This window comes from Equus caballus, chromosome 2, assembly GCF_041296265.1.
Source record: "Equus caballus isolate H_3958 breed thoroughbred chromosome 2, TB-T2T, whole genome shotgun sequence".
In the NCBI taxonomy this organism is placed as follows: Eukaryota; Metazoa; Chordata; class Mammalia; order Perissodactyla; family Equidae; genus Equus; species Equus caballus.
Window position 1 is genome coordinate 114617425 of NC_091685.1, and position 27523 is coordinate 114644947.

The following is a 27523-nucleotide window of genomic DNA, read 5'->3' on the forward strand; positions in this document are numbered from 1 at the left end:
TTTCAAAGGTTTTAAGTTTCATTAGAAAAAATCATACACAAAATAAAAAATACATTTATCAAGAACGATGATATTATTTCATTCAAATTCATTTAAAACATGAGTTACAGTATAGAAAGAGAAATGACAGCATAAAGTCTTATACAAGTAACAGATCTGCAAAGCCAGTCCCTGAAAAACACCACACCGTATGGTTTTAATAAAAGGCAACTGGAGTGCCATTTTCTAAGCTGTCTTCTTAAGTTGAGGGTTTCGGTAATTAATTGTACATTAAGTTTTCTCCATAACAAGTTGAAAGATGTATGTCATTTCCTCATCACCAAGTACTTTATTCCCCCAAATGTTTAAACCAAGTACCTGATAACCAGGTATCTCTGTTATTGCCTCCGTTTCTTTTATTTTGCTAAGGAATATGAAACTGCTTTGAAAGTCAATCCAAGTTCAAGTCCACAGCAAAGTTCTAGCACTTGGATATCTGTCTTCATTTGCTTCTCAGGAAGCATGATTTCAGTCACCTGTAGCTATACAAGTGAGATGAGGATGAGCTTTTTTCCCTTTTTCAAGTCTGCCTACTAGGCTCCACCTCTCCCTCCACCCCTGGGAGCTCCGCCTCCCTTATCAGATTTAGATTTGGGAGGCGATGATTTTGTTTAAAGTCTCTCAATTCCTTCTGTAGTCAAATTATATCTAAGTTTATTTAAGATTTTTAAAAAGAAAGAAAATATGTCTCTTTTTATTATTTCATCAAGAAAATGTTTTTAAAACCCTAACAGAAGTTTACCATCTGTCCCAACTCCGTTCCATCAGGGCGCCCAAACATCTGCCATTTGCTGTGACAGCAGTGGCAGGATGCCTTTACCAACTACGGTGAGCACTAGTGTGATACAACAGATTGGGTCTTCTTCACTGCTCACTTCAACTATTTGTAAAAGGCAAAAGCCTTTGTAATTAGTTGGAATCTATCAGAATAAGTTCAGTCTCTGAAAGAGAAGGTATTTGTGTTGTTCCGTTCTGTTCGGTTACATGCACATGACATGAGCCAGGATGACTCGATTATCCCAGACAAAACTAGACAGCGTGTGTGAACAAATGCAAGGAGGTTGGCTAAGATATTCCTGGAGCCTGGAGAAACTAAAGCAAAGTGCAAGCTGGAAGTGAGTTCTAAAATAAATCTCCCAGTTGAAATTCAAACTACAATAAAGAAGACAGAGGGGCACTAACAGGATCGGGGTCTTAAAAAATTACCGAGGTGGGAAGCCACCTCTGTGTGCTCCTCCGCGGCCCCCCCTAAAGCCACCTCTTTCTCCTCGGAAGTTAGATCGATTTCTTTCCCGTCCACGGCCGGCAGAAGTCCCACCTCTTCCTCCACCCCTGGGAGCTCCGCCTCCCCGATCAGATTTAGATTTGGGAGGAGGGGATTTTGGTCGGAGTCTCTCGATTTCTTCAGTACATCCAGTCAAGTAGGAATTGGGGGCGCTGAAGTAGGACGCATATGTTTCTGCATTGTAGTTGCTGTTCGTCAGAGTTGGTCCAACTGTAAGCCAGCCTGAAACGAAGGGAAAAAAGGATTAGCCTTTTTTTTCAGTTCTCTCTTATTGATCCTTTAGGAGCTATTTCAAATCTCCAATGCATTCTTAAACATGTCCCTATCACTCACCCAATATTGATCTTTTTTATAGAATGCATGGTCCTTAATCATGGTCATAAAGATTTCATATGCATACATCTTGTTTCTCCCCCTAGATTGTAACCTTTGTAATATAGTTTCCTCATTGTCTCCATCCATGTTTCACATTCTGTGAGAACAGCGCTTAGAAAAAAAAATATTATACACTACACTGAGTTTGGGCTCAGTGAAAATTTAATAAATTTTATATAACCTTCCTACTTGTGGAAGTGGTACCATTGTTTTCTGATTAAAATCCTGGAACCAACTTTTACCTCGATTATTCCCAACCGCAACGTTAACCCGATTGATAGATCCCAGAAATTCAACCACTACACCATGTTGCTCCTATTCATTCCTATCTTTCCATTTCTACTGTCACCCTCAAATTTAAGCCTTATTTTTCTACTGGGCCAGTCCCCTACACATGTAACAGACATACATATATGCTGTAATGCTCTCCCAACCTCTCCTCCCTCTACAAGTGGAAAGCCTAAAGCAAAACTTAAAACATGTCACTTCTCTGTGCAACCTTCTAGGGCCTTCCACAAAGCCCACATTCATAAATATGGAATCTAAGGTCTCTTATAATGAGGCTTAAACTAACTTTCCACTCACATTTCTCATTAATGCTTTTCATGGCACCTTCACGAAAGGTGTGAACAACGAACCACTATAGTAACTGCTTCCATACCCATCTCCACCTCTGTGCCTGTTTTCTTTTCTATCCTGTCAACCTGCTGAAAATTCCAGCCTCCAACATCCAATGCAAATATACATCCTACATGACATGGAAATAATTTCACTCTCAGAATTTCCAGTGCACACTGTACTTCTACAGGTAAAAAGGTATTTTTGTTAACTACACTACTAGACAACTTTGCTTATAATGAGGATGATTTCTGACTGACTACACCATATCTGAAATGGGAAGAACTACAAATTAACTGTAAATGCACAATAGATATCTCATGCCTGGTGATTCTTATAGGTGACATGTCTTTTGGGAGAAAACTGGAAATTGCCTGTAGTGCTACAAGAGACACGGGCTCCTTTAGAGCAGGTTAAGTAATCTCTAAGAATCAGGTTCTTCATCTGAAAAATTAGGTTCACAATATTTCTCTCCCATAATCCTCAAGGTTATTTCTTAGAATAACAGATTCATCATAAAATGCTATAAAATGCAAAATTTTACGAGGATCACTTTCTAAAACGTAGTAGCCATTTTTGTACAATATTTTGTTCATCATTTAAAAAAATCAGTATCTAATACTGCATATACAATAAGATTGTAATATTTGAAGAGAAAAATAGGTAAATTATAATGTGCCTTTTATGTATCATCTAGTAGATACCCTGATCAGTAGAGAAGTACCAATGAGATAAAGAGCATGTTGCACATCCATGTGGTCTCACTGACAACTGACCTGTGATATTCTTACTGGCTCCCTTCCAGTTTGTTTTAGGGCATGTATGCGGTGTTGTGGAACACAACACACAAACAAGGGGTAAGAAAGAAGAAAATTTAAAGATGTAATAAAAATAGCTAATACTGTCTCTTTCATGCCATATTGCCTCTTACATAAATAAAATATGCAAATCTTTGCAGAGTAAACTGCAACAGATTCCACCTCCCACCCACAAATTCTTCACTGCAACATTTTATTACAATTTCTAAAAGTATTACTAAGAACCAAGTAAATTTACAATAGCCTAGCTTCAGCATATTTGACACATATAGCAATTCTCAAATCTTTTAAAGCAATAGTAAATGGGATTCCTGAGGTATATGTGATATACCTTAGACTAACTCCTCGAGGAAGAAGTGTATTTGAGGATTCAACCCAAATAAATTAAGGCCTCTTGAGCAGACCTCTCTCAGTTGCTCCTAGTAGTATTTACCTGGTTAGCCCCCAACCACTTCTAATTTCCCCAAGCAGATTTTCCTTCCTAATTTTGTTTTATTGTAGCTAATACTAAAATAATTTTTGCAAGAATGGGCAAGAGTAAAGAAATCAGATGATAATTTACAAGCAAAAAAATAACATCTGTATCTCTAAGACTTTGTTCAACTGATACAGATACAGATAGAAGGATGAAAGATATAACGTATCGTCTAAAGTGGGTAAAGTGGCCACAGCTAAACGGATGGAGAACCACCTCATCAAATATTAGTTATAAGTAAAAACTGGCATCAAGCAAAATCTCTATTTTGGTTGCTGCTTATGCTTCTACCTGTAACTACACTCAACTATTCCCTCCACTCCTTAGGTTCTCCTACTCATGTTTAAAAACAAACACTTTAATTAAAGCAATGCTATAAAGCCATTAAAATGATTATAAATAATCATTTAAAATGTAGAAATATATTTGACATAATACCAAGAACACAAAATGATGACTACAATTCTGTGAAAATTTATATTTACAAGAGGACTGGAAAGTACTATGTAAAAAATGAAAATAATTCTTGGAGGTAGTGAGATTGAATCTTTTTTTCTCTTCAAAACTTTCCTTAATGTTGTTACACTGATTTTTCAATTAGTATTAAAAGATTACCATCTGTTTGATGTTTCTTTTTACTCTTGAAATAGTTTTGCCTTTTCTTTAAAGTTTTCTACTTCCTTTAAACAGCAGTTGCCACTAGAGATTGTTCCCTGATTTGGGAGCTATTTTTGGGTAGGACAGGTTAATGATGGAAGAGAAAAATCTGTTCCTTATTTCCTCAAACACTAAAGCCATAATCTTGATATTCAGTATATAGGGACATCTACACTTCCTGAAAAATACACCCCTCCAGTCGAGTATCTATTGGCGTTACTGTCTTTTAAGCCAATGAAGAGGAAACATTTGCTTGTCAGAAGCTCTGCTGCCAAAATATCTTTCCTTCGATATGAGAATAAAATCATGCACAGAACTTCCAAACATGCTGTTCACATACATGTGCAGAGGAACTCTAAATAACTCAAAGTTTGTTTACAGCTGTATATATACTATGCACATAAAAACTTAGAATCAACTGTATACATATTGACAAAAATTGGTTAAAAAAATAAGGAACCTATAAAGTTGAAACCATAGCATTCCCACACTTTAAAATAGACTATTTTAATTTAGACTTTAATAATTCAAGGATGCATGCTGCCATGTCCAAGACAACTGCTGAAGGAAAAATGAAAGAATATCTGACAAGCTAATAAAAAGAAAGATGGAATAATAAAAGAATACTTCATTCAAAAGAAATGAGAGAAAAAGGAACACAGAACAGGTGATACTGAGAGGTAAGCAAACAGTAAGCTGTAATTTATGCCCAAATATATCAGGAATTATGTTAAATATAGATTGGCTAAACAATTCAGTTAGAAGATAAAATGGATGACAAACTAACCATATGTTTATTCTTGTGAATTTGGTGTATGTTGTTTGACCACAATATTAAGCCAAAAAGCAGTAACAAAATGATAACTTAAGCAACACAATACTGAATAACAAACTGTCACGAGAAAAGACATTTATTTTTAAATATAGGATGAACGTTCTCTCTAAAGCCAAACCACAGAGTATACATTTCACACACACAAAACTTCTTTGTAAAGAGACTTCAATTTTACTTTATTTCACATAATTTTATGAAATTTGAGACCATCACTTTCTATAACTGCAATATTTTCAAGTTATTGTGTTCATCAAAGCACACCCACACGGAAACAGCTGCTGCGCTGGCAGGGTGAGGAGGATGGATTATGTTACACATACCAGTTAAGGCCACTTTAAAGATTTTTTTTTTAGAATGAACGTCAGTTTCTTCTAAATTCTCAGGTACTCTGAAGGCCAATTATTCTACTATAACTTCTTCAACTTTTTCTTACTTTTTGTAAAATGGAGACTGTTTAAAACTAAAAAGATTCTGATTCTTTCCATCTTTAAATCATATTTCTAACATGGTAAGGACAAACAGATTGCTTTTATATTTTTTTTCAATCATTCATTTATGCATTTCTTCATTCAACACAATATTTCTGAATGATCTGAATGCTCGCTAGAAAGGAGTGAAAAAGACAATCTTTGCCTTCGATGAGACTGCATGCTGGAGAGACTCACTATAAATATATGCCCAAATGAACCTATAATTCAGATAAGTGCCAAGAAGAAAAAGAAGAGAGATTAATGCGAAAGAGTGGCAGGAGGAGGGGCATGGAGCGCGAAGCTGGCTGGTTTAGACAGGGATGTGAGGAAAGGTCTGTCAGGTACTTGAATGGAAGGAGATAGGGCCCTGGAAGAGTACTGAGACAAGAATGAGCTTGGCAGATTGGAAGCACAGCAACAAGAGGAGGCAAACACATCATAAGAATTTTATTTTACTTTACTTTTTAAGATTGGCACTGAGCTAACATCTGTTACCAATCTTTTTTAGTTTTTCTTCTTCTTCTTCTCCCCAAAGTCCCCCAGTACATAGTTGTGTATTCTAGTTGTAGGTCACTCTGGTTGTGCTATGTGGGAGGCCGCCTCAGCGTGGCCTGATGAGCGGTGCTGGGTCTGCACCCAGGATCCAAACTGGCGAAACCCTTGGCCACCGAAGCAGAGTGCGCGAACTGAACCACTCAGCCAAGGGCCCGGCCCCCATAAGAATTTTATTTTACACAGCTCTGTGTGCTATTTCTTGACACTTATATACCAAGAAACCATAAAGTTTTTTAAAAAATTTTTCTGAGGTCCTACCTGGTCGAATTGTACTATCTCTTCCAAATAGATGAAGGCGTCTTCTACCAAGACAAAAATGTTCAATTATATGAAAAATTTCGACAGGCTTTTCTATATTGCCAATTTCAGGTTCTTCTGTGATAATCAAGTCAATGTCAACATTAGCATGAATGAAGTCCCCATCTGTGCTACGCTTCACAGTTCCTTTGATCCCCATAAGGCAGTGTTCCTAAATAACAATAAGAGCAGATTCTTTATTATCTTTTCATCAACAGTCATATTTCACAAGATTTTATATTTCCAATATCCCCAATTCCCAAACAATCCTCGTTTCTCTGAATTTGGGGATATAGTTCTAGGGGCAAAAATTCAACAGGAAAACCTGGATCTCTGAATGTGGGAAGATTGCCAGGGAAGACTGACATGAGAGTCTTAAACGTAGGGCCCACGATTTAGAACTGAGTCAATGACCATGGAGTCTTTTCTTCTGCAACACTTGATAATAACTTGTTTTCACCAGTTATGGAAACATGGTACTTGACATTGGAATCTTAAAATGATGTTATACTGGGCCTCATATGAGCGAAGATCAAAACTATATACAACGTGCAAGCCTTTTTATATGGAGAGGGAAACTTCAAACATGGATATAGACTTCTACATAATATAAGTAAATGTGAAAATCAAACAATTTTCTTTTTTTTGTTGTTGTTTTTTGAACTTCTCTATTTAATCTGGATGGCAGAAGTATGGATTAAGTAAATTTAATCTATCACTTGACTCCATGAACCAATAGTAGCAAGGATGACATAGGTTACCCTTCAAAAGAACCTTCAAAAGAATTTTCCAGTCCAAGAAAGACTTAATAAGAAAGACCCTCCCACCAGTGGCTCTCTGAAGAGTGAAAGACTGGACGACAACTAGTAAAGCCTGATACTAGCAGGGCAGTCATATGAAGCAGAGGTTCTCAGGGTTCTGATGTAGGAAAAAGAAGGGAAGAGGAGAGAAATATGCCTCTAAGCTGGGCAGCTGTGAGTCTTGATGCCATCTCTTTTTTCTGAGCCTAGGAAAAAAAAACGCTCTGGGGGGGTCAGAGGTATCAAAAGCCCATATCTGACTTAGAATAATAGCAGTTTAGGGCACATAGGAATATAGATTACCTTCTCCAGCACAGTGGAGTTGATCGAACATAGTGAATATTTTAAAATTGACTTGGATGTATCAGTGCAAAGCTCGATGCCATTTGTACAAGTCTAAGAAAAGGACCTTTCCACTAAAATTAATTAAACACTATACAGTCATGTGGAAAAGCTTCAGAGAAAATAATGAAAACAAAGAAAACAAAATAATAAAGGCAATACCTTTGTTCTCTGGAAGACAGCCTTTGGATCTAAAGTCTTAGTCTTCCCAGGATTGTTTTTATTGGTTTTAATCCAACAAATATCTTCACATCTTCTGTAACCCCACTTGCGTAAACACTAGAAATGAAAGAATTAAAAAAAGAAATCCTTAGCTAAAAGAAATAAACAATACTTAACCAACTAGCATTAAAACATTTCCTAGAGGTTTGAGACACTAAATTCCAAGATGTAACAGTAAATTTGTTTTAGTGCAGAATTAGAGAAAAAGAAATTAGTACTTGTCTTTAAATATAGTGATTATACAGAATACATATACACTTTTTGGATATTAATATACCATATATGGTTGAATATCAAAACACAGAAAAGATTACATAATACTTCAATTCTTTAATATGACTTTCTGTTGTCATCAATGGAAAGTGAGTTTTAAATCCTAAGAAAACACTCAGCTACTCTTTAATCATAAAATAATTTAAAAGATAATTTGATTCCTGTCACCTCGATTTCTTATCCTTGACAAAGCTAAAAATTGTTGAAAATGTTCTAATTGATAACTTCTTTTCAAATGAGAGGCTTATAAAATGCTATTTTTATGTATTTAATACCAACAACTCAAAAAATTCAAAGATTTAAAATTGATATGTATATCTCTTTATTAGGTAACACTTTACTTTTACCTTTACATAATCTAGAAAACAGAGAGATCTGAACCTTAGTGTCCTAGAATCTGTTATATATGAACACACGGCAAACACTAGCTAATATGTCAATCAGAGTGGCTTTTCGAGGGCCTACCACATGCAGGTGCTGGCTAGCCGCTGGGAATAAAAACATGAAGAAGGCATAGTCTTTTCCACCAGCCGATTTAAGAGCAAAGTAGGGGGACCTAAGCAAATTGTGCAGTACAATGTTGCTAGTACTATGATCGAGTACACAGAAAGATACAGTGGGACATAAAACATGCACTTTTCGGAAATGCTCTTCTTGTGTCAAGTGAGATACAACTCAAAATAAAACTTGGATTTTTATTTTAAAATCTCAAAAATCAAGTTCAGCATCTGTTCCTGTTGTCAAATATTTGTTTTGTACTGGATGCTCATTAAATGCCACAAGGGCATAAGTCCTACACACCCTCCCTAATCCATTTACCAAAAGCACAAGAGTATTTCCCATGCTGATTAATTGCAATCATAAGCAAATAAGACAAAACCTCCTAATCACTTTCAACCTAATGTGCAGGGTAGGAGGAAAGCCCAAAGTCACACATTGGAGACAATAAAGGTAAACACCAATATACCTATAAAAATATGCAGTATGCTTCCATTTTCTTAGCTTTTCCATAGCATCTTGGGGAGGAGCCAGCAAAAAAATAGATACCCAGCTGGAATACAGTTATAGTCTTACCTTGGAGTTAATAAATAATAGAAGCAATGATGTTATCCACCATTCTCAAATTGCTATTTATACAAGCAATACAAAGTAACTGTAGAATTTCAGGAGTTGAACACAAATTTATCTCAATATAATCCTACCTTAATTCTTCACCTGTCAAATGGACACCTCCTAAAATTACTAGAACTAAATGAGATCATTGGCTGTATAACAAGTAATATATCCTAAAAATGAAAAGTATCATCCAATAAGAAGTGAGGAAACTGACACCCACAAAAGTAAATATCTCTTTACACAAAGTTTCACTGTTGGACAGCAGAATTGAGACCAAAACTGACTCCTGATACCAAGCCACAATGCTCCCATTACTCTTAAACAAAAAAGCACATGTTATTTTGTCTTTAAAAATCCAAAATACACCAGTCAAAAAAGAAAAAGTTCTGAAATACAATTAAATATCAGGTACTTAAAAATTGAGATGCTATAAGTTTTCTCTCACTCTCATTCATTCATTCAAGCTATGTGTTCCAGATGCTGTGTTATTTGTTCAATTTGATTTGGCTTCTATTTGGAATTTAGGAGTTACTGCTATTCAGAATACTTTTTAGCCACTCACAGTGAGCAGTAAATGATACTACGCAGCTTCTTTTTGTGCTTTAATTTAGTTTCCAATCTCTACACTGTCGTCTTCCTGCAGATGTAATAAATTATAGCTTGATTTATTTTTCCCTAGTGCTAGTTAACTACAGGCAACTACCATTCGTACGTTGTTTTCTGAACACTTTATTTTCTTCTGAATATTTTAGTACTATTCAAGAAACGAAGGACAAAATAACATTAATCTTTGAACCTCTTATGTAACATACTGGATTCTATTTTGTCTTATGAATTTAAAAATCCACTTTAAAAGACACCATCTTACCACTCTTCCAAGGTCCAATCCCTCTCCGGAACCACACCAGAGAAAAATAAATGACCGAGGAGCTGCAATCTCATCAATTTCTAACTTCATAATCTAGAAGAAACCAAAACAATATTGCATAAGAGTATTTTGTTTCCCCTTCACCCTAAATCCAAAAGAACAACCATTATGAGGTCTATCAGGACTTTCAGTAGATGCGTTCTTTAAATGTACTAATTTTCCCTAGGAAATATAATGGAACACAAATTTTATCCTTAAAACTTGTCCTACTGTCAGGGCCAGCCCTGTGGCATCGTGATTGGGTTAGGCACACTCCACTTCAGTGGTCTGGGTTTGTGGATTTGGATCCCAGGCACAGACCTACACCATTTGTCAGCCATGCTGTGGCAGCAGCCCACATATAAAGTACAGAAAGACTGGCACAGGTGTTAGCTCAGGTCTCACCTTCCTCAAACAAAAAAAAAAGAGGAAGATTGGCAACAGATGTTAGCTCAGGGTGAATCTTCCTCAGCAAAAAATAAATAAAGGACATTCTTAAAAAACAAAACAAGACTTGTCCTACTGTTGTTTTCTTATTCTGGATTAAGACAACACACACACACATGCATGCATACACACAGATACACTTGATTTTATATGGAAAGAGGTTATAGAAAACCCTATTTATAGGATTATGGAATTTTATAAGATGTAGCTTTGAGTGCAACTTTTTACCATTTACAGAAAAAGAAACTGAAATAAAAAGAGGTTAAATTATCCCAAAGTTAGGGGCAAAATGAAAATGAATTTAGCAACAAATGTTTGAGGAAGACTTGGCTTCCAATATCTATAGAAGAGTCCTAGATAAAATAAATCAGTATACATATTTTATTATAATGACTACTTTAAGTCTGAAATGCCAAAAAAACATAGTCTCTAATTCTGTTTGCCTTGTACGTGTTGAGTGTGTCACCTTAAGAAAAAAGTTCTTCAAAAATGAAATCACTAGGGGCCAGCCCCACGGCCCGGTGGTTAAATCCGCACGCTCCACTTCTGCAGCCCAGGGTTTCGCTGGTTCAGGTCCTGGGTGCTCACTGGGCCGTGTTGGGGCAGCGTCCCACATGGCACAACCCAGGGCACACACAAACACAACCAGAATACACAACTATGTCTTGGGGGGGTCTGGGGGGGAAAAGGAAATTAAATCACTAAATTTGGGGAATACAATATACTCGTACAAATGACTGTAAAAGCTACCATTTTATATGGTATTCTGTTTCTTCCAGCTTTCTGTCACAGTCAAAAAGTTTCAGAGACCATGGATAAAGCAAATATTATTAGTTTCATGTATTGAGAAAAATCTTAACATCTACCTGAATAACAGATCCATTTAAGTTATAACCATATCATCTCTAACTTACCTAGGTAGAAAAACATTATTTGACAGTAACAATGGACGTAAGTTACAATATGTATAAACCTATTCAGTTTCATACTTCTAACTATTTAAGTCTTGAAATCTCTCCTCATCTGATATTCTTATAGGAAAATGAATAAATAAACGGATAAATATGTAAAACACACACACACACTCCTACATAACATTTATATGTGGTATAGCTAAAGATAAGTGATGACACACATTAGTGAAAAGCATTAAGCACATTATTCTCTTAATACTACAATTCTAAATGCTTAGTGTTGGAATTGCAAATAAGTGATTATAGCCTTATCCCAAACACACTGACCACTACTGACTCTCTTAGGTAAAAAGAACACTTGTGAAAGCCAAATATTTGTCTTATTTACATTTATTTATTATATTAACTACTGGCAGTTTCTTTAGGATATTATCACATAAAGATAAAGAGCTTAGGGCTCTGGGGCCAGACAAAACTTTTCAATATGCCAGCCAGAGCTGTTCAGTGAAATTAAACTAAAATCAAGAATATGCATATAAAATGGAATTCCTTTATTTCAAAGTCTCTTAGTTTGTCACATATAATTGGAGCTCTTGTGCCTTCAATGACCAAACCTCAGAGATGAGCTAGAGAAAATAAAGTACAACCTAACTACTAATCAAAGACATAATGAGATTTATTTTTTCAATTTTCTTTTCTTTTGACTAAACTGACCATGATTGTTTTTATATTATTAATCAATTGTGATGAGGATATGGCGGAATAGATGTGTCTTAAACACTATTGGAAGGAACATAAATTTGTGCAATGTACCTGGAAAACTTCTCAGCAATATATATCAAGAGTAGTTAAATCCTTACCCTTAAGTCTTGGAAATACTATATATTGTATACTTTCCTGAATTTCAACAATAAGCACAGACTACATTTATCATGGGGTGGGGGATGCTTTTAAAGTGATAAGAGCCATACAAATGTAAAATAAAAGTGCCAGAGGTATTGAAGCCGCTAGGAAAAGCTCCAAGGCAGAAGAACTGGAGGTATATCTTGAAGAGGAATAAATAATCTGAACAACGGCAACTACCATGAACTCAGCAGAGGACATGCAGGGATTCAAAGCCGTCTCCTGGGCAACACCAGTCTTAGAGTTCTGTAGTCCTTTCCTTTCTCTACCTCTCCTCTGGGCTCAATGCCCCTTGAGAATCTCCTTGAAATTCTCTACTCCCTTGGCTTCCCTGACATCACACTCTGTCGGTTCTCCTCATTCATCTCTGACCCATTCTCTTCACATCTCTTTGACATGTGCCTCCTAAATGTAAAGTTTCCTGAGGCTTTACTGTCAATCCACATTTTACCTTAATTGAGACACTATCTTAGGACAAATTCAACTGTTCTCACAGGTTTAATGTGCTAATCCTCTAAAATCTATATTTTGAGACCAGATTCGCCTGTCCTTCGAGTTTCATTTCCTATTACAACCTCTACTTGACTGTCTCACATACACCTCAAAATCAACATCTTATTATCTAACCCTCTAATCCTGCTCTTCTTCCTAAATTCACTCTCTCTCGACTGCTGATAACTCAGTCCACTTAGCCCAGGATTCAAATCTTTGAGTCATCCCTAACTCTTCCCCTCAAGCCCCAGCACAAGATCTCGCCAAAGTATCATTGCCTAGTACAGATTGGTACTCAATAATGATTTATTTTTATTATTGACTAGTAAAAACATAAAAACTTTATGTAACTAACTGAAGTTATCAGCTTGCTTAATTTTATTTAGGAAAATAAAATTTTATCACAATTACATTATACTGAATAGGAAAATATAACTTTATCACAATTACATTATACTGAAATGATATATCCTTTTTATCCACTTTCTAAGTTCCTTGAAGAGCAGAAATCACGTTTTATATATACATGTATTTATACTCTCATGTTACTAAAACTAACGAAATGCAGCATCAACCATTGTGTCTTTAGACTTTTCCAGCTGTACATCCAAGCACTCTAAGACTGGAATTGTGAGTCTTCTAGAGACTATTTACTCACTACCTGCTCAACTTTCGCCTCAAAAAGAAGAATCAAACTAAAGATACTGTAATATTTGTTAGTGTACCTTGGACCTTCAGCCACAATATATACTATAAATCTATATTTAGGATTCCTAAAACGTAGGGGTGATATTTATAATCTTACTTTCTGATCAAATAAACATATGTTTATGTGAAAAATAATAATTCATTACAATGTAGAAAGTTTCATCATACATCATCCCAAGTCCAGCATTTTTCATTAGCAGTGATGCCAGTCTCTCTATAATATTCTTCTAAAGGGGGTTCCAGAAGAATCACATCAAACTTGGGTGTTAGTTCTCTGATGTCAAAGGCTTCTATATCTGCTTGTAAGTACCTATTTGATTAAAGCACAAAAAGTGAGTAAGAGATTTTCCAGTATCTTACAGATGGTAATGAAAGAAATTTCTTAAATATTACTAAACACTATTTAGGACATAAGCACGGGGTAATTGTTGATATCTTGAGGGAAGGGCATCTTTCTTCAGTACAGAGAGTATCTACCCGTGCTCTCCACTAGGAGACGGATATATTCACACTACAAAGTAAAATCATATTCCCCCATTTACACCCAGAATATAAATGTCTCTCATTTTTACACTGGAAATCTGTACTCAGATGTGAGTCTCAGAGCCCTTTCCATTATCATCTGAATTTTCTAAGAAATATCACATTACTTTTTTCTCAACTGTTTAGTTAGGTTAGGAAAACCACTCGTCTGTAAGTTTTAAATTCCTCCTTCTGAAAAGCAGCTTCTAAAGAATGGCATAATTTTCTTTCATTAGTTTGTTATTAAAATTGTTCATATTAATAGTCTTTTCTAGTTACCTAGTATAAATTACTAATAGCTTCTACTGACGGGTTATTTCCACATAGTGTGAAAGTACTTTACATATAAAATACTTCAGGGGCGAGCCCCGTGGCTGAGTGGTTAAGTTCGTGCGCACCGCTTCGGTGGCCCAGGGTTTCGCCAGTTCGAATCCTGGGCACGGACACGGCACCACTCATGAAGCCAGACTGAGGTGGCATCCCACATGCCACAACTAAAAATATACAACTATGTACCGGGGAGCTTTGGGAGAAAAAGGAAAAAATAAAATCTTTAAAAAAATGTAAACAAATCTCTGATATGCTAGAGTGATATAGTTTTAAAAAAAAACACTTCAGATATAAGTCTTTTAAATTGGATGAACAGTAGAGTTGGCTAACATTTTTCCCCACATACTCAGACTTCTTCGTGGTTCTTCTAATCACTAATAGTATACGTTTTAGCAAATTGTTCAATGTGCAAAACATTCAAAGTAGGCTAAATGTGAAATAAACATATTCTCCAACTTCAAAGACATTACACCCATTTTTGAGGAAAACACTATTCTGTTTACCAAAGGTTAAAATGAATTTTCATATTCCAAAATGTTAAGAATAGTATCCCTGGGTGCTGAGTTATGATGAGTTTTTATTTTCTTCTTTTCCTTTATCTGAGTTTCCTAAACTTTCTCCAATAAATAAATTACTTTTTGAGAAGAAAAGTTATTTAAAAACATTTTAAGAAATTCAAGAATACAACAAACATGAATGATTTTCTAAGAAAAACACATTTAAAGACACTTTAAGCAAATTATCTAGAAAATTGAAAACAAATTAAATGAGAACCTACTGTGTACTCAATACTGGAGTTTCAAACTAATATATTTTACTATAAAGAAGAAACAGAGTGTGTTAACTTATAAACGTGCTGAATTTTTTTCAAACAGAAAGGTTACAGGATAAAAAAATTGACATTTTGAGCCTGTGTTGGGAACAAAGAGTAATTGAAAAAAACACTTACATAGGAGGAGTGTTAGATTTAGCTATTAACTCATCCTTCAGCCTGATGAGCTCCCTCAGTTTAGGGTATTCTTCAAATCTGTCAGCCAAACCTGAGGAGGAAAAACAGTAAGTTCTAATTTTAATACAACTCATGTTACTATCAGTGAATTCAGAGGCTATGAGCCTCTCAGGCAAACAAAACAACGCACACACACCACTTTATTTTCATATCCTTTGAAAAAAGTTAATTTTGAGTATTTTTAAACATTTCATATATACAGTTCATACTTACTGACCCTAATTCCATATGCAGGCAAAAACCCAGATGTCCTAAAGCCCAGTTCAAGTCGAAAACCATTTAATTTCTCATATTTATTATTAAGTTAAATAATCTGCTCATAGCATCAAGTTTAGCCACTCTGTTCTCAAAAAACTGCCTTTCTATCATGCTTTCTTTCCCCTTTCTTTTAACTAAAAAGATTCTTCCTCCTAAAGAATCTAGTGATTGTTGAGACTTTTACTTAGCTTATTAGATAGTTATCCAAAGCAGAGAAAATGAATAGTTCTTTTGTTTCTTTATGATTAGGTATAGGAAGAGACAAAGAATAGTTAGAGTGAGAGAAATACTGCTAATGATCTTACATTAATTGGCTATGCCTTGTGGATACAATCCCAGAACACATCCAGTTAAGAAGATAACCAGTCTCTAACAGTAGATTAGCTCTCACTCTGATTACTTATCTAAACTGAACTCCCAATTCCAGGACAAGATGCCTTCTCTAAGAATATTTCCTACATCAATATTTATAGTTTTAAAGATCTCACATCTCCATATTATTACAAACCAAATCCTCATATATATGCTTTTAGGCTTAGGACCTTGAAAACCATCTACAAGTCCCACAAAGGGCACTTAAGAACAGGAGATTCATTGTTCCCAGGTCCTCAAAAATATTTTAGATCTCTGTGCCTCAGAACAGATTTTAGGTAAAAGGGCATAATGCCTGTTTAAAAAACTGTAGGGGTACCTAGGGCTTTGACTATCAAATATTCCTAAAAGCTCTTCTTTTCCCCCCACAAGCAGCACATTCATAGCAACATAAATTATGTAAACATCTTAATTTGAAAACCGAAAGTACATATTAGTAATTTTCATATCAAAAAGTAAAAGTAAAAGATTTTGTAAAGCCTCCTCAATCAGTGGTTACAGATCTAATTTCAAATAAAACAAGTTTGAAGATTTTATTATAGTCAGGTTTCAATCACAGTAGAGTCAGCTCTCAATTATCTACAAAACCTAAAGGGCAACTTCTCAACCCTTAACAGTTTCCTAAGGACATTTTCTTTGCCTTGGGGAAGGATGCCTTAAAAGCGGAACGGCTGATAACAAAATCTGGTTATACGACAACTTTTTTTTAAAAAAGCCTTGTTTAAGTATAACTGATAGACAAAAAAGTACACACATATTTAATGTATACCGTTCGATGAGTTTGAACATATGCATACACCTGTGAAGCCATCACCATAATCAAGGTAACAAGACATATTTGTCACCTTCAAAAGTATCCTTGTGTTCCTCTGGGGGCTATGTATGTGTATGTGTGTGTGAGAGTGGTAAGAACACTTACGTAGGATGAGACCTATCCTCTAAACAAATGTGTAAAGTATTGTTGACTATAGCCAACAGTTGCTAACTACAGGTACTATGCTATAGAGCAGATCCCTAGAACTAATTCATCTCGCATAGTTGAAACCTTATACCAGTTGAACAACTCCCTATTTTCCCCTCCCTCCAGCCCCTGATAACCACTGTTCTATTCTCTGCTTCTATGAGGTACGTCATAAAAGTGTATGTATTTATCATATTACACATACTATTTTAGGTACCTCTATAAGTACATGCATATTTGTCCTTCTGTGACTGGCTTATTTCACTTAGCATTATCATAACTTTTTATAGCTACATCTAAATTTTGCTCATGAAAACATTAAAATCAGTTTTTACTTCAAGAGCAATGTTGCTTACAAGCAACAAAAGAAAAAATAAATTGGATTACATCAAAATTAAAATTTTTGTGCTGCAAATGATACCTTCAAAAAGTGAAAAGACAAGCCACAGAATGGGAGAAAATACTTGCAACCCAAATGTCTGATAAATAACCAATTAAAAATAAGCAAATGGTTTGGACATTTCTCCATGCAGGTTTTTAAATGGCCAATAAACATGAAAAGATGCTTAATATCATTAGTCACTAGGGAAATACAAATCAAAACCACAATGAAATACTACTTCCTATCCACTAGGATGACTGTAATCGAAAAGACACTAAGTATCAAGGACGAGAAGAAACTGGAACCCTCATACACTGCTGGTAGGAATGTAAAATGGTGCAGCTGCTTTCAAAGACAATTGAGCGGTTCCTCAAAAAGTTAAACACGGAGTTACCACGTGACCCAACAGTTCCATTAGATGTATACCCAAGAGAAATAAAAGCATATGTTCACACAAAAACTTTATATGAATATTCACAGCAGCATTGTTTATAACAGCCAAAAAATGGAAACAATTCAAAAAAATGGATAAACAAAATGTGGTATATACATACAATGGAGTATTATTTGGCAATAAAAAGAAATAAAGTACTGATATATGCTACAACATCAATGACCCTGAAAACATTATACTATGTAAAAGAAGCCAGTCACAAAATATCACATATTGTATGATTCCATTTTTATGAAATATCTAGAAAAGGCAAATTGATAGACAGGAAGTCAATTAGTGGTTACTTAAGGCCGGAGGACCAACGAGAGGGAGGGAATGGGAATTCATTGCTAATAAGTACTGGGTTTCTTTAGGGGAGTGTTCTTAAATTAGATTGTGGTAATGGTTGCACAAATCTGTGGATATACTAAAAAAAATTTAATTATATCCTTAAATGGGTGAATTATGTGGTACATTAATTATCTCCATAAAGCTATTTTTAAAAATTCAGGGATAATGACTTTGATGGGTTTATTAGTAGACTGGACACAGGTAAGGAAAGAGTCTCTGTGCTTGAGGATATCTCAATAGAAACCCCAAAAACTGAAAACCAAAGAGAACAAAAACTGAAGGAAAAAAAAGGGCCAGAATATCTAAGGACTGTGGGACTACACACGGTGTAACGGGTGTAATGGAAATATCAAAAGGAGAAAGAGAGAGAGGCACAGAAGAAATATTTGAAACAATAATGACTGAGAATTTCCCCAAATTAATGTCAGATATCAAACCACAGATTAAGGAAGCTCAGAAAACATCAAGCAGGATAAATGCCAAAAATCCTACACCTGGGCATATCATTTTCAAACTACAATCAAAGATAAAAAAAATCTTGAAAGAAATCAGAGGGAAAAAACACTGTACCTATATAGGAACAAAGATTAGAAGTATATCCAACTTCTGCTCAGAAACATGTAAGCAAGAAGAGTGGAGGGAAATATTTAAAGTGTTGAAAGAAAAAAAAAATCAACCTAGAATTCTGTACTCTGTGAAATTATCCTTCAAAAGTAAAGGAGAAATGGGGCTGGCCCCGTGGCCAAGTGGTTAAGTTTGTGCGCTCCGCTGCAGGTGGCCCAGTGTTTCGTTAGTTCGAATCCTGGGCGCGGACATGGCACTGCTCATCAAACCACGCTGAGGCAGCGTCCCACATGCCACAACTAGAAGGACCCACAACGAAGAATATACAACTATGTACCGGGGGGCTTTGGGGAGAAAAAGGAAAAAAATAAAATCTTTAAAAAAAAAAAAAAAGTAAAGGAGAAATAAAGATTTTCTTAGACAAATAAAAATTGAGAGGATTTGTTGCCAGCAGATCTGCCTTGCAAGAAATGTTAAAAGAAGCTCTTTAGAGAGAAGGAAAATATAGGTCAGAAATCAGATCTCCATAAGGAAAGGAAGAACATCGACGAAGGAACAAGTCAAGGTCAAACAAAAATGCAGGGATGGTCAGACTCAAACGGAAGCAGCTCTCCCTTTCTTCCTTTTGATTTGAGGGAAGGAGGGAGCGAGGGAGGAAGGAAAGAAGGAAAACAGTAACACTGCTGGATGGAAAAAGAGGGCGTACTAGAAATACTGAGGATGGAAAGGGGAAAATAATTTTATTAGAAATACTCCACAAAATGGATAAATTGCATGCATGTAATCAAGAGTCAGCAATAGCATATTCCCAACAAATGTGACATACCTACATCCCTGATGAAATTCTGAGGTCTATGTCCAGTGTCTACAAAATGTTGGCAGTAATCATTGTGGGGATTTAAACTCTGTGTTCCCTAAAGAAAAAATCAAAATTAAATTAACAGCATTCACTCTGATGGCAGATACACTATCTCTGTACAGGAGCTCCCCCTTACCAGTGGAGGATACGTTCCAATATCCCCAGTGGATGCCTGAAACTACAGGTAGTACCAAACCCTATGTTTTTTCTATACATACATACCCATGATAAAGTTTAATTTATAAATTAGACAAAATAAAAGATTAACAACAATAACTTCTCTTTGGCATATCCGAATTGCCAGCATCACTGCTCTTGCGCTTTGGGGTCATTATTGAATAAAATAAGGGTTACTTGAACACAAGCACTGTGATACTGAGACAGTCGATCTGATAAGCAACATAGTTACTAAGTGACCGACGGGTGGGCAGCCTATACAGTGTGGAGCCTCTGGACAAAGGGACAATTCACGTCCCAGGTGGGATGGAGCAGGATGGCTCGAGATTTCATCACACTACTCAGAATACTATACAATTTAAAACTTACGAATTGTTTATTTCTGGAATTTTCCATTTAATATTTTTGGAACGTGGTTGATCACAGGTAACTGAAACGGTGGAAAGCAAACCCAAAGATAAAAGGGGACTACTGTATTTTGTTTTCTATTATAAGGCCATACAAAATATAAGCTGACTGATAGATAGATAAAAAAATTAGTAATATTTGAAAACACTACAACTAAAGTGATAGTATTACTCTTCAGTAGCTATAAACATTAATATAGCATTATCTCATCCTAAAAAGCTAAGTTTTAGAAGAATATTTCATAATTTTAAATCATCTTTTTAATAATGATCCCTCAATAACTCAAAAAAATCTTGAAAACAAATAAGTATTTAAAATCTTTTCAGGCACAGAGCTAAAATGTGAAAAGCTATAAGATCTGAAAATTATTTATTTACCTTGAGAAAAGTACTAGAATCTTTGTAAATCTCTTCTTCATATGGCAAATTCTCTTCTTCCTGTTGCATTTCTAGTTCATCCTTAGAAAAGAAAAAAGAAGACATTTTATGTACAGGAGGAATATTTTATGTATTATGATATCTTGAGTATTAAAACTCAATATAAATATTTTATTTCCCTAACAATAAATTTTTTGAATTACCATTAAACTCAAACATTGAAGTCTTTGCTTTCTCATCATACTAGTTATATTTACAATAAAATAAAAATTTCTTGGGGCTGGCCCCGTGGCTGAGTGGTTAAGTTCGCGCGTTCCACTGCAGGCGGCCCAGTGTTTCGTTGGTTCGAATCCTGGGCGTGGACATGGCACTGCTCATCAAACCACGCTGAGGCAGCGTCCCACATGCCACAACTAGAAGGACCCACAACGAAGAATATACAACTATGTACCGGGGGGCTTTGGGGAGAAAGAGGAAAAAAATAAAATCTTTAAAAAAATAAAAAATAAAAAAAATAAAAATTTCCTTTTCATTCTCATCAATAATAATCATCTGTAACTACCAATTCTGTTGACTGAAATGTCTAGAATTATCTCATATGTAATACTATAAATATTAGAATTTAGCTCAAATCATGAAAGATACGACCACCAATGAGGTAATTTTATGTAAATTAGATCAAACCATATGTAACCAGTATTTTTATAGATCAAAAATATTAAGATATTAGGCATTGTATATGGTTTGACCTAAAACAATCACAAATATTTAAGTTACATATTAGCATATATCAAAATGCACCACACAAGACTATATTCATGAGATTAGGTAATTATATCATTGAACTTCTAGAGATTTATTGAAACTATGCATTCTCTTCTCCACTAAATACAGTTGTACAATAATTAATTTGAAAAAATGGAGATAGGCTTTTCATCCATAATACTTTCTTTTCAACTAAATATTGCAATTACAAGTTTAGAAGTTGTGCTTTTTTCCTGGGTTTCTTTCAGAAATGGTTCTACGCTGCTGTCTAGCCCATGAGTTTCCAAAATATTTTAACTGTACTATCCTATATTGTTAACATAGAATAACACCACTCAAACAAGATAGTATTATAGCCTCTCAAAATTTGACCCAATTATCCAAAGTTTCTGATACACCCACCTCCTTACTGTTACTTAAGAATATCATTGTCTAGTGCTTACTAGGCATTATGCTAACTGCTTTAAATATGTCACCTAACAATCCACACGCCTCTTGCGTTAAAACGAGGAAACTGATATAAAGGTCTTACTTTAACTGATTATACATGTGCTACTAACAATTATTTTAGACACTTTAAAATTCAGCTTTCCATCAGATTTGTTTTCCGGGATAAGAATCTATTATTGTAAGGATTTATTTTTTCTTGACCATAAAACTGCCCCATTCTCTACTTGCCTTATATTCCTCCATTTTGTCTTCATCTGTTTCTCCTTCATCCTGATACTTACGTTTTGCATTTGGAGCAGAGGTATCATAGGAAGCCCTGAAAATTAAAACTGAAGTATCACACACAAGCATACACTAGATATATAAACGCATCTATTAACAATATTAAACAAGAGGCTATAAAACAGAACAAGGCAAATTTTCCCTGATTAAACAGTATCTATTCACCCAGTTTATAAATCTAAAAAGTCACACAACCTGACTCATAGTTCTGTACTTTATTTTTATGAGAAAGCAACCAAATAAGAAAATAAGTTTTTATAAGGGATGTACAGCAAAAAGAAACTTCTACATTATGTATCATTCTAATTGGTCTTGAGCAAAACTGATATTCAAATTGATAACTAGAATACTGAAAAATCCTGAAATGCTTTACAAACTATCAAATGAATACCACTTTTTGTGTAAAGTATGTTTTCTTTTATAAGAATTTTTTAAATATAATTATTTATTTATGGTATATAAGCTAATTCTTAGTCTAACATTCCATTTCTAACTAGTTTATAGATGAGAACATATTATATTCAGAAAATAATTATTTCATTATCCACAAACTAACCATAAAAACCAATATTTATGAAATCTTTATTTTGATGCTTGTGATAAAATATACTTCATACCTAGGATTATTTATTAAAACAATGATCCTTTCACACTATGAACATGTCACTAAAAATAAATTATTCAACTGACCTGCAAGTTTCTCTTGTTTCAGCGATTTCTCGCTGCTCATCTTTGCTATTTAACACAGCACCAATGCTGTCGGCACTTTCAGCTCCCAACTAGAAAGGGCGAAAATGAAAAATTAGATCACAATGCATTGAACCACCTTTCCAGCCATTTGCAGCAGCATTTAATATACCAAGTTTAAAAAAATAAACCTGTAACAACTTCAGCAGGCAAATGGATTAATTACTTCACAGGAAAAACTGGAAATACTTGGAACAAAACCATGTTAATTAAGAATGATTTGTGACAGCTGAAAAGCATTTTAAGCTCTTAGTTATATTTGAAATTAAGACACAACTTCAGCCAATCGCCTACTTTTAAAGTAAATAATAAAACACTATTTAGTAGTAGCAGCAATAACAACAAAAAAGCAGCTAACTCCAGTGTTTATTGTGTGGCAGGCATCATGTTAAACATGCTGCATCCATCAGCTCACATATTATACCTTATTTATCCCATGCTGTAATAAAAATCCATCCATTTTCATTCAAGCCAAGTCTTTATATAATTATTGTAGGCACAATATTGAACTTTACTAATACCTAAAAAATGATAATGCAAATTCTGGTTGGCAATTGGGGAAATTTTGCAAAATACAACAAATATAAACAAATTACTAGTTGAGATAAGGCTGCCTGCACAGAGTGGGCTCAGTTCATGGAAAACTTTAAAAGCCAAACCAAGAAGCGGAGAATGCAATTTATAGGCCATGAGGAAGCACTTAATATTTTTAAGCACAAGAAGGGCATGAGGAAATCTGTGTTAAACAGTCCCTTTTGCTCAGGAAAGGGGACAAGGCATACTAAGTATCAAAGCTGCAAGTCCCCAGTCTTGATCTTCAACAACTGCCACTGCCTTTTTAGACTACCCACTTCATGACTGCCCCAAAGTTTTTCCAATGATAAATCTCTTCCAACTCATCAACTGTTCCTGAAATGTTAACTCCTCCATAAAAATCTTCCTGATCCCTACTCTCTTTAGTCGGAAGACACATCTGCTTCCCATAGTTGGAACGCTATCTAATCTTCTTCCCATGACTGACTCCTCTCTCAGATGAGTATAAGTTACTTCCTCAAAGAAGTTTCTTTCATGAACACTGTACCTATAGATAACAGGTAGCCTCCTACCATTATTCTCCTTTGTATCTCCCCATTTCCTTAATCAGATGATAGCACTTAATACAATTTTCAATAATTTCATGTTTTACTTTTGTTTACTCCCTATTTTTATTGTTTCACAGTCTCTATCACAACTCCCAATTATGTTATTTGCATACTTCAATTATTTTATCAACTTACTTTTGTTTACCTATCCCCCACTGAAATGCAAGCCCCCTGAAGGGAAGAACTCTGTCTGTCCTGTTGATATCTATATGTTTGGCAGCTACTATAATGTCTGACTCACAGTAGATGGTCAATAAATATGTGAATGAACCAATGAGATTTCCTACTAGGGCCTAAATTAGAACTCAATGTATTACAAGAGAACTGCTTTAAATCAAAATTCTGCTTACATATATAATTTTCTTCTCATGCTCAAACATTTTTTAAAAGTTGTGGAATGATTGGAGTAAGTGAATAATAGATTTTCCATCACAGTACCACCAAACACATTATTTGAATAATTATGTCAATTTGGTATTATTTGAAAGCATATATGATTTTCTGAAACAAAGCCATAAGTTACATGAAAAGCAGATGTAAATTGCTGGTGGTAGCATCAACTGCCACCATTATGGTCTGCATCCAGTGTCTTCTTCCAGAAGACAAAAGCAAATCATACACATTGAGTTGTGCTCTACTCTAAGAGCTTGTCAGTCAACAAACATTTATTAAAACCTTACTCTGGGCAAGAAACAGTTAGGATAAAAGATTAACCTAACCGAAATTAAATGCAGATTTTGCACTCCAACTGTTTACATTCTGTGTGACAACAGGTAATATATAGCAGTAGACTCAATAATAAGGACACTGAAAACTCAAAGGAAGAAGAGCCTGAGCCAGGGAGACTGGGATAGGTTTCATCATGAAGTTTTGACCTGAGCTATGCCACAGGGGATAGAAGGAAATCAGAAAGAAGGAGAACAATCTTTAAAAAAATAGTAAAGTATATATTGCACAAACCAATAATAAACCAGTCTGTCTTGTTCACACAGAGAAAAGTAAGTGAAAGAAAAGCTGAAATCAGTTGGTAAAGTGAAGTCTGTCACTGATTATATCGGACATCTTTACTTAGGTGGAACGCTTCCTAGCCAACCTGAAGACTAGGAGGCAGCTAGGTGTACTGGAAAGAGCATGGAAAGGCCTAAACTGCAGCTTGCAAACTTACCAGCTTTGTGGCCTTCAGCATGTACCTTAAATTCTTTAAGTTTTATTTTCTTCCTCGATAAGATGAATATAGCATCTGACTTGTATAATCGAAGATAATGTATGTAAAAAGCTTAGCAGTCTTGACACATACGAAGGACTGAAATGGCAGCCATTATTAAATTTTATGCACTTTGGAAGCTCTCTGAGGGAAGGGACTAATTATCCATAGCTGAATTGCCAATGCTTACTAGAGCCCCTGGCACACAGTAAAACCCTCAACAAATAACTGTTCTATGAATATATTTTGAGTTAAATAGGTTTCAACACTAAAGCATAAGAACTTTCCTTGGTGACAACAAGGAGCTACTGAACCTATCTGAAGATAACATGATAAAAGAAGTTGGGGAACAGGCGGCTTAGAAAAGATACCTGATTTATCCAAGATCACAAAGCCGCGCAGACAGCAACAGATCTGATTCTAAATTCCTACATTTTTAACACTATACCATAAATCTTTTCATCAGATCATAGAAGACGACAGGCTTCAGACCTCCATTTACTATAATCAATATTTATTACTGAAAAAATAACAGTAAGATGCCTCATTAAAGCCTATGAGCATTTCCATTACTTTTACTGATCTGAAAGAATGGTAGAATGGAAAATGCAACCTCTGATTTTAAGTAGAGGTATGCACCATCTGTATTTTCTGCGTGTGTACTCTACTAATCAGCAAGTGTTAACGTACTCACACAGAAGATGCAGTGAACACAAGCTTTGGTTTGGAGAAACAAACCTGGGTTCAATTTTCCGGCACAGCAGTGAGTGACCCGGGGCAAAAATGACTTAACTTCTAGAGTCTCTGTTTCATTATTTCATAAGCGAAGAGAATGCTACTTGTATCAGGGGTTTATCCTGACTGATACAGAGCGTGAATTAAATATTAGCTGGGGGCGATGACGAGGATACTGTACATACCATAGCGGATGAAATACACAAGATGCAGAATCTAAAATTTACACTCAAGCTACTTCCAATGCAGTCTTTAAACATGATCCGAAAGAAAATACTGTAAACCTATTTCACAATAAGCCACAATCTCGAGTTGCGGACTACGAGGAAAGGCAAGAAAGGACAGGTAGGACAGAGAAGACCATTTAAACAATGAAGAGAAATTTAGGGGATAAGGAGTCATTTTTCCTTGCGTGAACTGCGGTAATTTATTCACAAAGACCAAAGCTCTGTATCCCCATCATTGAGCTGTGCCAGACACTTGGCGGACATTCCAAAAAGGGGGCTAAAGACCAACAGTGGCGTTCAGTTTCGCAACACCACAGTGATCGCCACACAAAATGGAAAATAGGGCACCGCGGGAGTTGAGAACAAACAGGTTTGGTAGGTCCACGGATCACGGTCTCGGGACCAGAAAGGACTGCACCGCAGCAGGTAGGAAGGCGACAGAGAATGCAGGCGGAGGAAAGAGGGCGGCCGCGCACGCGCATTCGGGATCCCTCCCTGCCGCGGACCTGCTGCGCGAGGAGCTGTCGCCGTAGCTTCTGCCGCTCCCGGATCTCCTGCAAGCGGCTGTCCATGTCCCAACTCCCGTTTTCCCCTACCCCGAAAACTTGGCAATGAGCGGATGAATCCCCGCCCAATTTTTCTTCCGAGTCTATGGAATACAAGATTCGTCAGGAGACTGAGACGGCGGGCATCCCTTCTCCTTTCCTCAATGGGTATTTCCGGCGCGGCCGGAAGTGGCCTGCCTGACCGAGCCCGGAAGTCCCGCCTCCTCCTGGACGCCGGCGGCGTGACGGCGCCTGGACGGGGCCCAATGAGGGAGGAGGCGGTGCTGCCGGGCTCTCGGAAGTCCCTGGGCCGCTATAGCCGCGCTGTCACAGCCGCGCCGGCGGGGTGCCCGTCGTCTGGCCTCTCGCTTGCCCTTTCTTTCCTGGACGTCAGCCTCCCTAGGTGTATCAGCGCTGTTTCCAAGGTGTGGACTGTCTTGTCAATTCCCTTTCCCATTAACTCCCCAGTTGGCAGCTCTGACGTTTTGAAAATTGCCGGATTCCGGTTTTTTACTGAAAGCACAAACTCGCGCTCGATTGCCAGGTTTGAGCCCTGGGCTGCTGTTTACTAGCTGCGTGGCCGTGGCTGCTTAAGCACCTCGTAAGCCTCCGTTTTCTCGTTTGCAAAGTGGGAGTGATAAGAGTGCCTCCCAGAGTTGTGAAGATTGAGAGAATGAACAAAGCCTGGCATGTAGCTCCATGGAAGTGTTTATTATTATTAAGATTTTTATTACTTACTTTTCCCTTCAGGTAGGGGACAGCCACTGCACCTGCCCGTGCCCTTCTCCACACCTCACCAGACCTTGAGAAGTTGCCTATTTTACCATAATGCGTTTTATGAATTCTTTAGGGAAGTGGGTGGGTGATAGTAAAAA

The 27523-nt window shown here is 36.2% G+C and overlaps 1 protein-coding gene across 2 annotated transcripts; it reads right to left on the minus strand.

Moving 5' to 3' along the window:
- On the minus strand, nucleotides 1-26849 carry METTL14 (methyltransferase 14, N6-adenosine-methyltransferase non-catalytic subunit). Of its 2 annotated transcripts, XM_070259704.1 has the most exons (12): nucleotides 26062-26839; nucleotides 23220-23316; nucleotides 22739-22827; nucleotides 21995-22082; nucleotides 20552-20632; nucleotides 19557-19644; nucleotides 15350-15440; nucleotides 13717-13858; nucleotides 10046-10138; nucleotides 7729-7845; nucleotides 6386-6596; nucleotides 1-1546 (listed from the first exon to the last, which is right to left on the minus strand). In XM_070259704.1, exons 2-12 carry the CDS (start codon nucleotides 23259-23261, stop codon nucleotides 1242-1244), a joined length of 1347 nt encoding a protein of 448 aa, XP_070115805.1. In that variant the 5' UTR covers nucleotides 23262-23316; nucleotides 26062-26839; the 3' UTR covers nucleotides 1-1241. The 2 variants fall into 2 exon arrangements, with proteins under 2 accessions (XP_070115805.1, XP_001503314.1); XM_001503264.5 differs by lacking the exon at nucleotides 23220-23316 and having other exon boundaries at nucleotides 26610-26849.
- Between the last annotated feature and the right edge of the window lie 674 nt (nucleotides 26850-27523).